At 42.8% G+C, this 16,198-nt stretch overlaps 1 protein-coding gene across 1 annotated transcript in view; it reads left to right on the top strand.

Moving 5' to 3' along the window:
* LOC309364456 (uncharacterized protein) overlaps positions 1-14,434 on the top strand; it is a 36,035-nt gene extending 21,601 nt beyond the window's left edge. Inside the window, exons 4-5 of the mRNA XM_081901774.1 lie at positions 8-134; positions 6,239-14,434. Coding sequence (XP_081757900.1) covers positions 8-134; positions 6,239-7,860 — 1,749 coding nt within the window. The 3' untranslated portion in view covers positions 7,861-14,434. The remainder of the gene's footprint in view (positions 1-7; positions 135-6,238) is intronic.
* The last annotated feature ends 1,764 nt before the right edge of the window (positions 14,435-16,198 follow it).

The following is a 16,198-nucleotide window of genomic DNA, read 5'->3' on the forward strand; positions in this document are numbered from 1 at the left end:
CTTTCAGGGTCCGGTGAGCTTTGAAGATGTCGCTGTCCATTTCACAGACGAGGAATGGGAGTTGCTGGATCCTGACCAGAGGGCTCTGCATACGGAGGTCATGGACGAGAATCGTGACATCCTGGACTCTCTCCGTAAGGCTTCCTGCTGGATCATAATATCTGTTTTGAAATTCCATGTGTATCTCTATGTGATAAACCGCCAATATTTTGATGCAGTTCAATAAGCATCTGGGATTCTAACATCCCCACCATGAACCCTGCATGGAGGGATTTACTCTGTTTACTCTGTGAATATTCTTCCTCCAGTTATCATCAACATTTTATTTCTATGGTGCCTTTCCACAGTTAAAACTCAAGGCGGCTTACAATATGAAAAGATTTGCATAATTACAAATATATCAAAGTAGTCATGTTGTTGTTTACTCATTTAGTCATGTCCGACTCTTCCTGACCCCCTGGACCAGAGCACGCCAGGCCCTCCTGTCTTCCACTGCCTCCCGCAGTTTGGTCAAACTCATGCTGGTAGCTTCAAGGACACTGTCCCACCATCTCGTCCTCCGTCGTCCCCTTCTCCTTGTGCCCTCCATCTTTCCCAACATCAGGGTCTTTTCCAGGGAGTCTTCTCTTCTCCTGAGGTGGCCAAAGTATTGGGAGTCTCAGCTTCAGGATCTGTCCTTCCAGTGAGCACTCAGGGCTGATTTCCTTCAGAATGGAAAGGTTTGATCTTCTTGCAGTCCGTGGGACTCTCAAGAGTCTCCTCCAGCACCATAATTCAAAAGCATCAATTCTTTGGCCATCAGCCTTCTTTATGGTCCAGCTATAACAACAACAACAACAACAACAACAACAACAACAACAATAAATTTATACCCTTCCCATCTGGCTGGGCTTCCCCAGGCACTCTGGGCAGCTTCCAACCAAATATTAAAATACAGTAATGCATCAAACATTAAAAGCTTTCCTAAACAGGGCTGCCTTCAGATGTCTTTTTTATTTTTTAATATTTTTTTATTACATTTTCCACCATAGTAACACAAACATAGTAATTTAAACATCTTGATTGACTTCCTCAAATCCCTCCCTTCTGAATTTCCTTTAATTATAACTTAATTTGTCCTAGGCCTATTTGTTTCTTTCAAGTAATTTCTAATTTTTTATATTACAATATTTGTTCAAATAGTCCTTGAATTTCCTCCAGTCCTCTTGAAACTCCTCTCTGGTCACGAAGAAGCCTTCAGATCTCTTCTAAAGGTCTGGAAGTTGTTGTTGCTCTTGACATTTTCTCTTCTCCAGTTATGGCTCTTTAAACAAAGATGAGGCAGTGAAAACTATAGTAAGGCCCCACAACTAGAATTGGGGGCTCAATTTCTTCCTGAGGACCTAATTAGTTTCTCTCTTTGTTTTTGTTTTAAATTTTTGTTGAGTTTTGCTTTACACACATCCACAGAAAGATTCCATCCACAGTTCAATTTAACTCTAAAAAGAAACAAATGCACAAAAATACATAATAACTAAATATCTTTCCCTCCACCAATTACGGATGATGATTATTCTGAATTATCAAATCTTGTCTTTTGAGTTGACTTCGGTCCACCACCTCAATTTGAGTCATTCTTTTATTTCCTTCCTTAACTGCCTTCTTTAGATGTTTTTCATCTCCTGGTTTTAACTTATTTAATTATAATAACTGTTTTGTCCTTTGCAAAAATTAATCAAAGCATAATAAAGGTTTTATTTGAGAACAATGTTTTTCTAGGTAATTTTTATAACACTCCCATTCCTTACTGAACTTTTGGCTTGTCGGGAACTAATTCTTTGTGATTTTAGCAAGCTCAATATATTCAAATAACTTTATTTGCTACTCTTCCATTGTCTGGCTATGAGCATTCTTGCCGCTGTAGTGGCATATAAAAATATCCTTCTTTTATCGCTTGGGATATCTGATGATAGTAAACCCAAGAGAAATGCTTCGGGCTTTTTGACAAAAGTTTGTTTGAACATTCTTCATAAATACTACCCTAAAAGTTCCTAATTTTATTACATCCCCACCACATTTGTAACATTGTTCCTTCTATCTGTTTACACCTCCAACATTTATTAGAATTGTTTTGTACAACTTTGCTAGTTCACTAGGTATTAAATACCATCTGTAAAACATCTTCATAATATTTTCTTTTAGTGTGTAGCACGCTGTGAATTTTAAATCCCTGATCCACAAATTTTCCCATGCATCCATCTGCATTGTATGCCCAAAATCATTTGCCCATTTAACCATGACTTTTTTTAGCTTCCCAATCAAGTAATAATCTATACATTTTAGATAATACGTTTGCTTCTATTTTGCATTAATTATTTTTCTAGCTTTGAATTTTCTGTTGTGAATCCATTTTTCTTATCTAATTTGAAAGTTTCATTCAGACACACACACACACACACACACACAGACCGAGAAGCAAAACGTATTATCCCTTTCCCCGCCCCCCCTTCCTGAAAATAACACTTGTAAAAATGAAAAAGAGAGTGGGGGAAATGGTTTATTGTATTAAAGCCCTTAAAACTAAATATTAATAATACCAAAAAATAAAAAAAAAGTTTCATTCAATTGATAATATTGCAGCCAGTCTGTCACATTATGCCTAATTTCTTCAAATTCATTTAACTTCAGTTGATTTCCCTCCTCTTCCAATAATTATTTATAGGCTGCCCAATTCTTTTCCTTATGTTTTTCTTTACTGAAATGGCTTCTAGTGATGAAAGCCACCAGAGGGTTTTCTGTTCCAATAGGCCTTTGTATTTATCGCATACTGTGTATGCTTTCCTTATTAAACAGTTCAGAAAACCCCTGTGAACCTTCACCTTTCCGTAACATAAATAGGCGTCATACCCAAATCTGTTGTCCAGTCCTTCCCAATCCAATAATTCCATAATTTGCAAAATTAACCATTCTTTTAACCAGCATAGACATGATGCCTCATGATAAATCTTCAAACCTGCCAGGGCAAAACCAACTCTTTCTTTAAGATCTATAAGTAACTTGTTTTATTCTGGGCCTTATGTCCTGCCAGATGAAGGTTGATAAGTCTCTCTTCCATTCTTTGAAGCTTCCTGCCCCGCCTATCACTGGGATTGCCTAAAATAGGAACAACATTTTGGGCAGCACGTTCATTTTAATTGTCCCCAAAAAAGAGAGATTCAGTCTTTTCCATATTAATAATTTTGTTTACCTCTTTCCAAGTCTTATGTAATTATCATTGTATAATAGACTAGGTGATGACTGCAGTTGTAATTTGTCTTGCACCTCCGTATTTTTAGCCAACAATTTAGTTTTGTCTGTATTCAATTTAAATCCTGCTACCTGGTCGAATCCGTGGATTCTTTCTAGAATTTTTGGTAAACTTTCAAATGGGTCTCCTGTTGTTTTTACTAAATCATTTGCATAGGCTTTTAATTTAAAGGCTTTATTTCTTACTCTTATTCCTTTTAACTCTGAATCTTCTCTAATTATCATTGCCAATATTTCCAGAACTAGGATAAACAGCAGTGGGGTTAATGGGCAACCGTGTCTGGTTCCCTTCTTTATATTGAAGCGGTCAGATATTTCATTGTTTATTATCAATTTTGCTTTCTGATTTTGATAAATTACCTCTGTGCTTTTCCTAATCCCATCACCTTTATGGTTTTTTTCATACATTTCCAAGATATATTGTCAAAAGCTTTCTCCGCGTCAACAAACATCAAGATTGTCTGCTTGTCTGGTGTCATTTCTAAGTACTCCAATATATTAATGCTTCTTACCATGATTCTGGTCCTTTTCCTTCTTTTAAGATCTTGTTCTTAACTGCTTTTAACAGTATTGCAAGTGAATCTTCTAATTTTTTTGTAATAGCATGCCGGCAGTCCATCTGGTCCGCGAGACTTCCCTGGTTTCGCCTTCCTTATGACTTGATGGATTTCCATCATTGTTATTGGAGAATTTAAACATTCAGTTTTGTCACTTATAATCCTTGGAAATTTACATTCTATTTTATCACTGTCTTCTTTTTCTGTTTGATATAATTTTTTGAAACAACTTTTTAATTTTTTATTTATTGCTTCTGGGTCATCAATAACCTTCCCTTTTTCTTCTAGTTTCTCTATAATCCATTCTTTTTGTTTCTTTTTTAGTTACCGTGCAAGCAGTCTTCCTGGTTTATTGGCGAATTAAGTTTTCTTCTGTTTTAATTATTCCGTATTTTTCCCTCTATAACACGCAGATTTTTTCTCCTAAAAAGGAAGGGGAAATGTCTGTGCGTGTTATAGAGCGAATGTGTGGTCCCTGGAGCCGAAAAATCAGGCAAAAATCAAATCGCGCTTCACGGAGAAGGGAAACCTGAAAAGAGGAAGCGGCTGCTTTACTGCATTCTGCCTCAGGGTCTTACTGCCCACCCTCCTCTGTTTCGTTGCTGTGTTTGCTGAAACACAAGCAGGCAAGCAGAGGGGAAAGCAGAGTGTGTCTCTGTGCTCCGGTGCTGCTGGGGGAGAGGGAGAGAGAGGGGGGAGGGAGAGAGAGAGAGAGAGAGAGAGGGAGAGAGAAGAGAGAGAGAGAGAGAGAGAGAGAGAGAGAGATATGGCTGGTTTAGGTGGGGGTAAACTTTTGCCTTTCTTTTCTCCCTCCCGTTAAATCCCTCTCGTGCATTCTTAGCCAGCTGCTTCTCTGCACACCCCTCTCATGTCCCTTCTTTGTTTTTCCTTCGCTCCCCACTTAAAATGTGGTTACAAAGCATAGATCCACATGGATCCTCAGGATCTTTGCATTGGGTCACCCCAAATTCACCATCACATCACATAGCATGTCCATGGCTACAGCCTGCACCAAAAAAATCACGCACCCACTGTTGCCTGGGGCTGCAATGGTGCAAAAACGTGGTTAAAAAGCATGGATCCTCAGGATCTTTGCATTGGGTCACCCCAAATTCACCATCAGATCACATAGCATGTCCATGGCTATAGCCTGCACCAAAAAAATCACGCACCCATTGTTGCCTGGGGCTGCAATGGCGCAAAAACGTGGTTACAAAGCATGGATCCACAGGGATTCTCAGGATCTTTGCATTGGGTCACCCCAAATTCACCATCAGATCACATGTCTGTGGCCACAGCATGAAGCACAAAAATGATACATCCACTGTTTCATTCAGAATGTTTTTTCCCTTGTTTTCCTCCTCTAAAAACGATGTGCGTGTTATGGTCAGGTGCGTGTTATAGAGCGAAAAATACGGTAATCTTTTGTTCAGTTTCTTGATTTATGAGTATAGAAAGTTGTGTTTATAGCATTTTGATATTTTGTTTCACCATCTCATTTTTTTGTTTTTCAACAGTTCTTTCTCATTAGTGCTAATCTCTTTCTTAATTTGCTCCATTTTCTTTTCTTTAGTTTTCCTCTGAATGCTGTTTTGTTGTATTAAAAAACTCCTCATTACTGCCTTTCCTGTATCCCTCACTGTATTTATATCAATTTATTCACTTACACTGATTTCAAAAAATTCTTTTAGGGTGCTTTGCGCTTTTTTCAGTATCCCTTTATCATTCAGGATGTTTTCATTCCTTCTCCATCTTTGTCTTGTTTTCCTTCCACCTCTCAGTCCAAAATAACTGGATTATGGTCTGAGATTAATCTAAGTAGAATTTCTGGGGGGTGGGGGTGGGTTGGTTTTCAACATTAGGCTACTAGACACCCATATCACATCACTTCTGTCCGCAGATTTTTTTGGATCTGAATAATGAGGGTACTCCATACAGATCTCCCAGTAATAGTTTTTTTTTAAATTACTATAATCTAGCATTTTCTCTCATAATCTAGGGTTCGTATATATTATCACTCCTCTTTTTTTATCCTGTCTGATGAGATAAATGCTGAACCCAGTTTTTTATTAAGACTCTTTTATGTTTTCTGGCAACGTGTGTTTCTTGCAAACAAATAATGTCCCTCCCCCCCCTTAATATGTGCTCTATTTTGTTTCTTTTCATCTTATTGTTCAATCCATTTACAGTCCAAGAAATATATTTTACATTCATCATTTAATTGTAATTTATTTCAATACTTCTTTCAACAAACAAACATATCAAAAAAATGAATGTAAAGAAAAAATTCCAGACATATTCCTAAACAGTAAAACCTTAACCTTAGATTCTCTTCTCTAGTCCTCTTGATCACCTGTTGAGTCTACTCTTTCCTCCCCTTTGTCTTTTTGTTGTAGGTGGTGATGAATTGGAAAGGGAGATTGACGAAATCTACACAGTGGATGAGCCATATACATACATGGAATGTGAAGAGAACTTCGGACAGAGCTCCTATTCTGCTTCCCAGGACATAAATCCCATTGGATTTCTCTATCAATATGATGAATGCATAAATACCTTCATTTGGCAGGATGGTCTCTCGTCACAGGACACAACGCAAAAGGGCGAGAAACCATATCTCTGCTTGACGTGTGGGAAGAGCTTCAATCGGAAGGACCACCTTGTTTCCCATGAAAAAATTCATACAGGGGTAAGACCCTATCAATGCTTAGAATGTGGGAGGAGCTTCATTCGCAGTTCCGCTCTCACTTCCCATCAGAGAATTCATACTGGGGAGAAACCCTATCAGTGCTTGGAATGTGGGAAAAACTTCAGCTGGAAGGAAAGTCTCACTTCCCATCAAAGAATTCATACGGGCCACAAACCGTATCAGTGCTCAGAATGTGGAAAGAGCTTTCGCCAGAGGGGCGATCTCACTTCCCATCAGAGAATTCATACAGGGCAGAAACCATTTCACTGCCAAGAGTGCGGGAAGAGCTTCACACAGAGCACTAGTCTCATGCTCCATCAAAGAATTCATACAGGGGAGAAACCGTACCAGTGCTTGGAATGTGGAAAGAGCTTCAGTCGGAAGGACCAGCTCACTTCCCATGAGAGAATTCATACAGGGGAGAAGCCCTATCAGTGTTTGGACTGCGGAAAGAACTTCAGTCGGAGGGTGAATCTCACTTCCCATCAGAGAACTCACACAGGGCAGAAACCATTTCCCTGCTTGGAATGTGGAAAGAGCTTTAGTCAGAGGGTGAATCTTGCTTCCCATCAGAGAATTCATACGGGGCAGAAGCCATTTCACTGCCAAGAGTGCGGAAAGAGCTTCACACAGAGCACTAGTCTCGTGCTCCATCAAAGAATTCATACAGGGGAGAAACCGTACCAGTGCTTGGAATGTGGAAGATGCTTCCGTCAAAGCACCTGTCTCGCTTCCCATCAGAGAATTCATACAGGGGAGAAACCATTTCCATGTCAAGAGTGCGGAAAGAGCTTCTCACAGAGCACAGGTCTCATTCTCCATCAAATAACTCATACAGGGGAGAAACCGTATGAGTGCTTGGAATGTGGGAAGAGTTTCACTCGGAACAACCAACTCACTGCTCATCAAAGAATTCATACAGGGGAGAAACCCTACCAGTGCTTGGAATGTGGGAAGACCTTCCGTGATAGGAGCAATCTGACTACCCATGAAAGAATTCACAGCGGGGAGAAACCATTTCAGTGCCAGATTTGTGGGAAGAGCTTCACACAGAGTACTGGTCTCATGCTGCACCAAAGAATTCATACAGGGCAGAAACCCTATCAGTGCTTGGAATGTGGAAAGAGCTTCAGTCAGAGCACACATCTTACTTCCCACCAGAGGATTCATACCGGGCAAAAACCGTTTCAGTGCTTCGAATGTGGGAAGAGCTTTAGTCGGAAGGAAAGTCTCAGTTTCCATGAAGCAAGTCACATGGGGAGCAGCCAGTTAAATGCTAGTGATGTGGAAACAGCTTCAATCTCAGGAGAAGTCTCACTCTCCTTTTAAAAAAATTATACTGGGGAAGGATACCAGTGCTTGAAACGTCTGCTAAGATGGAAAAAAAAACAGCAGAAAAACACGCTTGGCCTATCTCATAATAAAGGCCTCTCATAATAAGGACACCTCCCTCTTCTGGAGTATAATATCAGGCCTGCTTGAGAATGCTTGCAATCTTCCAGTATGTACTATTAGACCCAATGAAGGGATCCAATATCCTCATTCACTCTATCGTGGGCAGGATGATGAGGTCAACCAAATAACAGAATCTTTGGGAAACTTTCCATACTGGCCTCCAGTATCTATAATCGAGGTCAAGTATCTTACTTCACAGTTAAAAAATAATAAAGCACCCGGCATAGACTATTTGGCCCCAGAACTGTTGAAAACTAACATCGGCTGGTGGGCCTCCCTGCTGGCAGTAATATTCTCATTTATCGATTCATCCGGGTTATTTCCTGAAGTCTGGGCCACAGCTGCAGTCAGCCCTTTATTCAAAAAGGGCCTTCCTCCCGATCCGGCTAGTTATAGACCAATTCATTTGCTATCTGCAATTAGTAAATTATATGCAAAGCATCTTTACAGTAAGATAGTTGATTAGATAACCTGATGGGAGCTATTTTTGCCAAAGAGCAAGCAGGAATTAGATAAGGCAGATCTGCTATAGACCATTGCTTTTAGATAAGTATGTTATAGATAAGTATGTTAAGAAACCAGGTGGTGTGCTATATGCAGCTTTCATTGATCTGAAAGCTGCATTCGATTCAATCTCTCGAGTAAGACTGGGGTAAGTTGAACTCTTCAAGTATAGATAAAAGATTATTGTTATGGATTAAATGTGTGTATAAAAACGCCGTGCTGAAAGTGTGCTGCTCTACAAATGGGCAGCTCACAGGATCCGTACCAGCCACAAAGGCAGTTAAGCTTTGTTAAATTTATATATTTAATTTATATATAAATGATATTGTCCAGAGTTTAACATCTCCAGAGGATCCTGCCTCTACACTGGCCACAAAAGCCATTTCTATATTATTAGACAGAGATGATGCGGTACTTCTATCTAGAACAAGAGTAGGCATAAAAAGATGGATGAGGGCATTCTCAGGATACTGCCAAAGAGAACAGCTGGCTGTGTATTGCAAGAGAACTAAAGTTTCAAGAAATGATAGGGCCCATAGATGGTATATTGATAATAAGTTGACCGAACAAGTTAAAGTCTTTAAATACCTCTGCCTTGTTTTTCAGTCAATAGGGTCAGGGGGAGCACATCAGAAATGTGCAAAGGAAAAAGTGTCTCGAAGCGCCAAAATTCTGTAATGCTTTTTCCATACAAAAGGTGGCAATCACACACCATCAGCCCTTGAAGTGTTTAAAGCCTAGCACAGTTATTATATGGGGCTCGGATTTATAGAAGCTGTTCAGTCTATGTTTCTAAGGCAATTCTCCCCCCCCCCTGTACCATTCTGTGTTCCAAATTCTTCGTAGCGCTTGGAAGTAACCCGTTCTGGGACTTCCGGTTTTTGGCGTCCGCAACCCGAAAAAACGCAAGCTGAAGTGTCTGTAACCCAAGGCATGACTGTACAGCCTTCAGCTGTGCTTTAGGATCTGTTTCAAAGAATTCCCCTGGGAAAATGGTGGTGTCCCTGTGGAGATGGCAGTATTGAATCAGTAGCTCATGCGTTTCTGGCTTGCATTCTTTGTAAAGATTTGAGGAATGAGGTTATTGCCCCTCCGTTACTGCCCGTGATGGGTCACTCAACCATCGCTACTGTCTCCTTTCTTCGAGCAGATCAAGATAACCAGGTGACAGCAAAAACTGCAAATTTTTTAGCAGGGGCAATTAGAGTAAGATCTATTACAGTCATGCCTCGGGATAAATATGCTTCAGGTTATGCTCCGCGGCGACCCAGAAGTAACGGAACTTCGCAGCTCGCACATGTGCAGACGCACAAAAAGCGGCAAATCACGATCCGCAGACGCGAGTTGCGTTCGCTTCAGGATGCAAACGGGGCTCCGGAACAGATCCTGTTCGCATCCAGAGGAACCACTGTATTTGATTATTGATGTAAACTTCCAGAATGTATTTTGTATAGTTAAGTTTTTACCCCTATCTCCTGTCCAATGTGTTGTATTTTAGTGCTTGAAATGTGGGAAGGGCTTTATTAAAGGCACAGTAGTCAATGTGGGGGGGGGGCGTTTCAGTGCTTGGAATGTGAAAAGGAGGGAGAAGCCTGTGGGCTTCGGGCAGAGGCTCAGTCTCACAGCCCATCAAGGAACTTGCAGAGGGGAGAAAGCTTTTTTCTTTTTCTTTTTTTAGAAAAAGCTTTATATTCTCTCTTGAAAGTTCAGAAGTGCATAATTACAGGTGCACAAAGACACACACAAAAGAAAAACAATACCCATGTAGAAAACAAAACAGAATAATAACAAAAAAGTATAAATTCAAAAATAAATAAATGTTATTGTAGTTAAGCAGCCCTTAATATGGTTCTAGATAGGATTGAGCTTTCGGAAGTCTACATTTATACACGACTTGTTCACGTTTAGCGAGTTTGTACATATCTTCAATCCAATTGTGGAAGAGAGCCTCATTTTTATTTTTCCAGTTCATCTATACCTGTCCTTTTGCCATAGTATGAGTGCAGAGAGTTTGTTCGTATTGTCCCTTAATTAGAATCCATGTTTTGGGGATATAATTGAGAATGATGTTTTCCTCTGCAAATCTAGGGTTATTCCTTACAGTTGTGTTGATCATCTCTATTACCTTCTGCCAAAACTTTATCAATGGGCAACATCGTTCAGACCTGTGTTTCGGAGAAGCATTATCTCTGTTGTATCTCCAGCACCTGTCTTAGATGGTCCTTTCGCAAATATGCGCAATGGAGCCCACTAAGTTCTAAATATTATTTTTTTCTTTTATGTGCTTTACTTGAGGGCCAGAGATAACACAGTTTCCCATTATTTCGTCAAGATTGGCATATCCCACTCTTTATTTGATTTCTCCTTTATGAACTATGTATAAAACTGGTTTGCTATAATAAACATTTACACAAGGCAACAGAGGGTCTTCTTTCGTAACATAAATCAACTGATTTCATACCTCTGGGGTCTCTGAGGCTGTAAAAGCTGCTGGTCTGTAAAGAACCGTTCCCCAAGTGCCTTCTCTGAAGATACTGTCATTGAGCAGTTAAAGGTTATTCATATTGGTCTCTTAACACGGAATATGCATAGAATTCGCCCTTCTCATCTTGTAGAGTGGTGACCAACAGCCAAATGTCAGCCCCTTTTGTACCACCCAGAGACACTAGACAAGGCTGCCCACTTTCGCCTTTACTTTTAAGTATCTCGTGGGAACCCCTGACGTTTATTGCCAGACAGAATAATGAAATCTTTGGTTTAAGTGACTCAAATACACATTGGTAACATTCACAGATGACATTGTTTTCTTTATCACAAAACCTCACATTACTCTTCAAATATTAAGGCCAAATCTAGATGTTCTTGGCAAATATCTCAGGATATACTGTAGGGATGTGGGTGGTGCTGTGGTGTAAACCACAGAGCCTAGGGCTTGCCGATCAGAAGGTCGGTGTTTCGAATCCCTGCAACGGGCTGAGCTCCTGTTGCTCGGTCCCTGCTCCTGCCAACCTAGCAGTTCAAAAGCACATCAAAGTGCAAGTAGATAAATAGGTACCACTCCGGTGGGAAGGTAAACGGCGTTTCCGTGTGCTGCTCTGGTTCGCCAAAAGCAGCTTTGTCATGCTGGCCACGTGAACCAGAAAAACTGCAGACAAACGCCAGCTCCCTTGGCCTATAGAGCGAGATGGGTGCGCAACCCCAGGGTCCCTGACGACCTAACGGTCAGGGGTACCTTTACCTTTATACTATAAATTGGTCTAAATCGGAGTTAATGGTAATAGGAATTTAAGAGGGGGGAGAAGTCAACTGTTCAAACAACACTAATTTCATTATTCTATAGGCAACATTAAATATGTAGGCCCCGCAATCGGTGTTTCCTAAATTAATTTTCTGGAATAATCTGTGAGCAAGGATAGGCACAGAGCTCTTGTCCTTTGACAACCCAGCAGAGAAGTTGACATGGCCTCTCCCGCCCACCGTAACCCTGGCAACCTCCCCACCCCTTGGTGGTTTCCATGGCTTGGCTATCAGCACCACCTTTGTCAGGCCCTCTGGGCTGGTTGCCCTAAACGTAATGCAGCTGCGTTTGGTGCCTCCCCTTAATACTCTGAATATTAGCGGAATTATCCCATTTGCTAAACTGAGAATTTGGGGGGATCTGCCCTTCCCCCATTCATAACAACACAAGGTACCCCCAATAGGCAACAGAAAATAACGCCCCCCAACCACACTGCCCTGCATTTTGCCAGAAAATGGGGCACCCCTGGCCAGATCCAGTCTTCATCTGCACACATCAGACACAAGGAGGAAGATTAAGCTGGAACTAAGATTCAGAACAACGGCAATGTCTGACACCTTTCCCCAGGCCATGGGGACAGAGGACCAGATCTTGACCAGGGGGACCTTTTTGCCAGTATCTCACATACATTCCTAAAGCACAAGCCTTTGGAGGTCAAAAGCAGCCCTTTGACCCACAAACTGGTTGGCAGCCAGTGAAGCAGGCCAGGATCGGGGGAATATGTTCAAGCCATCTTCTCCCAGGGAGCGGCCTGGCCTCTGAATTCTGCACCAGCTGAAGTTTCTGCACCGCCTTTGGAGACTGATCTCTGTGTTACGCCTAGCAGTGGTCTAACCTAAAGGTTGAGTCTCACCTAGAGGTTGCCAGTGCAAGAGACGACACAGGCCCAGCTCTCCGTGCCCAGATAGGGGCACATCAGCAAAGTCTAGGCAACACGATGACCATGTACATACGCAATAAACAATATAGAATTCCTTGAAAACCATAACAAGTACAAAATGAAATCTTTAGTCTCTAAGCCTCTGAAAATCTTTAATTGAAGCGAGGTACCAGACATTGTACAATGAAAGACAAATGGGTATTCAGCCAATATGATGTCCAACACTGGACAGAGATTCCGGATATTGACTCCTGTTTCATAGAATTCTTTGTCAGCGTGGTGGGAGGATATAGAATAGCTTCATCAACCCATTTTATTTCAAATGAATGTATGCAAATGAAAATATCAAATGCTGTGGAACAGTGCTTGTGTAATAATGCAGTCACAGATAGGGGCACAGCTGGGCCACCAGCCGAAGCTGATGAACCGCAAAGGATCCAGGACTGGCCCCAAGCCACTGACCAGCTTCTCCGCAAGGCAAGACACGGACGGCTCCATCATCTGTGGCCTTGTGGAGAAGGAGAGCTGCGTGGCCTCAGATGCCTCACTCAGGGCTTGCTCACACTCACACGCACACTCCCTCCCAGGCCGAAACTGCATGGGGCTCTGGGTGCAGGGTCCTTCCTGGATCTCTCTCCACAAGGTGGGTCAGATGCTTCACCTCCCCTGACCTCTCTCTGATGGCTCCTCCATCTGGACGGGGTTTATTGGATGCTCCTTTCTCCCTGACCCCAAGACCCCTCCCCAAGGGGGCAAGCAGCGTCTGGACCCAAATGATGAGCAGAGCTCCTGCAAACTCATCCCCCTCCCTGGCTTGGCAGAGAGGAAGGGGGCAGGACCCTCTGCTCCCTGACTGGGGGTCACCGCATGCAGCCCTGAGATTCTCCCTTCTCCCAAAGCACCCCAGGGGGTGTGAGAGAGGAGGTTCCGAGTTAGCCCCCCCCCAAGCACCTCTGGTGCAAGAGAGGGGCAGCCGGAATTGGGGAGGGGGGATCTCTTGCTCTGGAGGATGAGGCCCCCTCCCCCTCTCCTCTCTGCCTCCGGACCCTGTTGACCTGAAGACAACAACGAGGACATGGGGGGGGGAGAGTGACAGGCAGGGCGGAGGGGGGTTTCTGCAGAGATTGAGGGCCCCTTCATCAGGGATGCTTGAGCTGAGCTTCCTGCCCGGCAGGGGGTGGACTAGATGGCCCTCGGGCTCCCTTCCAGACTCTCCCAAGCTCTGCGTCTAGTGAGGGGTCCCCTGCTTCTTGGGGGGAGGTCCTCCCAAATTAAGCATCTCGGGGGGGGTGTCCTCCCAGGCTCCTGCCTTGGAGGAGGAGAGAGCGGGGCTCCGGTTGTGCTCAGCCTGCCAAGGGTTAAAAGGAACAGAGCTGGATTTCAACTCCAGCAGAGATTATCTTTTGATCCATAAAGTCAAACAGTTTTGGTGTTGTTGTTGTTTCATGTTCCTTTGTGCAACTTGATTTTCTTAGGTTCCATTTCTATATGGAGTGTAGCTACTTCTGTATCAAAGCATAATATATTTTAAGATGTAATGTTAACGGTAGAAATGTGCTATTTCATCCACAGTGAGCTTCACTGCTAAAGTATCATAAATTTTGTTTGGGGAATTCAAGGAGGCGGGGAAATCATTAACCTGCTGGCACAAGTTTAATGTTGTTTGGAGACCAGAACTCCCAGGAATTTCATATTAGCTATGTGTTTGTGTGTGTTCAGCACACGGAATTGTAGGTGAGATGGAATAAAATGCGTCCCAGGAAATTCACTTTGACTTCTTATTCATTGTTTCAAATGTGACTTCACTTACAGATGAGAATGGACCATGGTGATTGCTGAATAATTACACCATCGTCCCCTCATTAATTTGAACAAGCCCTTGAGCATGAATAAAAGAGGCACAGCTCTGATCCAGTAGCCACTCATATTATGCTCTAGGATGCCATTGATATAGGGGGCTTAATGTACAGCTGGTGGAATCGGTGTTGGGAATTGCATTCCACCCTTGCTGCAGATATGTGGGACTGTTACATGTCACGTGTGTTTACATTCCAGCACAGATTGTTGGAGTCCTGTGAGCGGAACATCCGCTCTCTATTGCTTTTGTTTTTCTCTCTCACTGAGAAGAACGGCAAGGAGAGAAGCCATGTTTTATTTGTCCTGATTTATGTACAATAAACGTAGTCTAGTATCCACGCCTCGAGCCAGATCTGTTGTGTGTTTACTCTGCTGAGTAACGTGTGCTCATGAATGCACAGCAGTGTGAGTCACGGACGCACGTCAGAGGAGGATGACTGATGGATCTCCGCAGCGGCAAGGCTGAGAAGGGAGACCCAAGACAGCTGGCCTTCCACTTCCGGAGGCGGCGCGAAGGGTAATGGCTGCCCTTTCCTAACCGGGAAGGGAGCTCCGCTCGAAAACGGGTCGTCCGCTACGGCGAAGCGGAGACCCACAACGGAAAACCGCAGGCAGCAGAAGCCTGCGGTCTTGGGACCCGGCGGGCGCCAGGCGCGGCCCCCAAAACGGTGAAGGAACCCCGTAAGGGGCTCCGGACCCGCGGAGGAGGCTGCGGCGCTGAGGGTCGTTCCGCGATCGGCGGAGTGAAGCCGCGTAGCTGTTGCCGGTGAGCGCTGACCTTTCTTCTTGCAACTGCTGAATTCGGAAAGAAACAACCCGTGAGTAAATGGGACCTACAATTTTAAAAAACTAAAGATTTTGAACTTGGCTGAAAGCGGAGTGACGATAAACAGGAAGTCCGTCTTCCGCTAACACTGAACTTGAAAGTAAAGAGCAGGAGGAGTGGAGACAAAGAGCCAACCTTTTAACCGATTGATCTGGCACCTATTTAAATTACTGTATTGGGTGGATTAAGGACTATGAGTGGTTGCTTTTTTGTTGGACTTATACTGAAACAAAGATACCTTTCTTCTGTTGAGCTATTGGATACAATTTAAAGTAAGAACCCAGGCGTTGGAGCTGCCTGAGTAAGTGACTAGCCAGTCTGCAAAGTTGGATACTTGGAATCAGAACTCTGAAACATTCTGAGCTTGAATCTGAACTTTGAAACATTGGCTGTCAAAGCACTGATGGAAACATTGCTTGGTTTTAAGTTTCAACTCTGCTAAAATTTACATTGTGGAGGTCTCTGGACACTGAATTATATTTTATTGATTTGATTTGGATTTGTCTTTCTCCCCTAAGACATTACAAGCTCCCTCTAGAGGTTTTGGGATTTAAAGCAGTGACATTGATTTACTTTCTCTTTCCCGGCCTCCTGTTTGACTGTTACCATCTGGGTTGTTGCTTTCTCATGGGAACATTTAAGGCTGACCTTGGTTTTTAGATAACTTTGGAATGAGTGGAACAAGAAAAAGGGGAAGAACAAAACAAGCAACTCTAACCTTATCTGCAGTCTCACAGCGTAGATCATCTGTGCCTGCCTTGCCTTCTACTTTACCTCCTGAGGCAGAAGCGGCTTCCCTGCTTCAGCCAGGGGAGGGGGAAACTGAGGAATTACAATTGGAAGAAAT

Source organism: Podarcis melisellensis, assembly GCF_964234715.1.
Source record: "Podarcis melisellensis genome assembly, chromosome: 2".
Lineage (NCBI taxonomy): Eukaryota > Metazoa > Chordata > Lepidosauria > Squamata > Lacertidae > Podarcis > Podarcis melisellensis.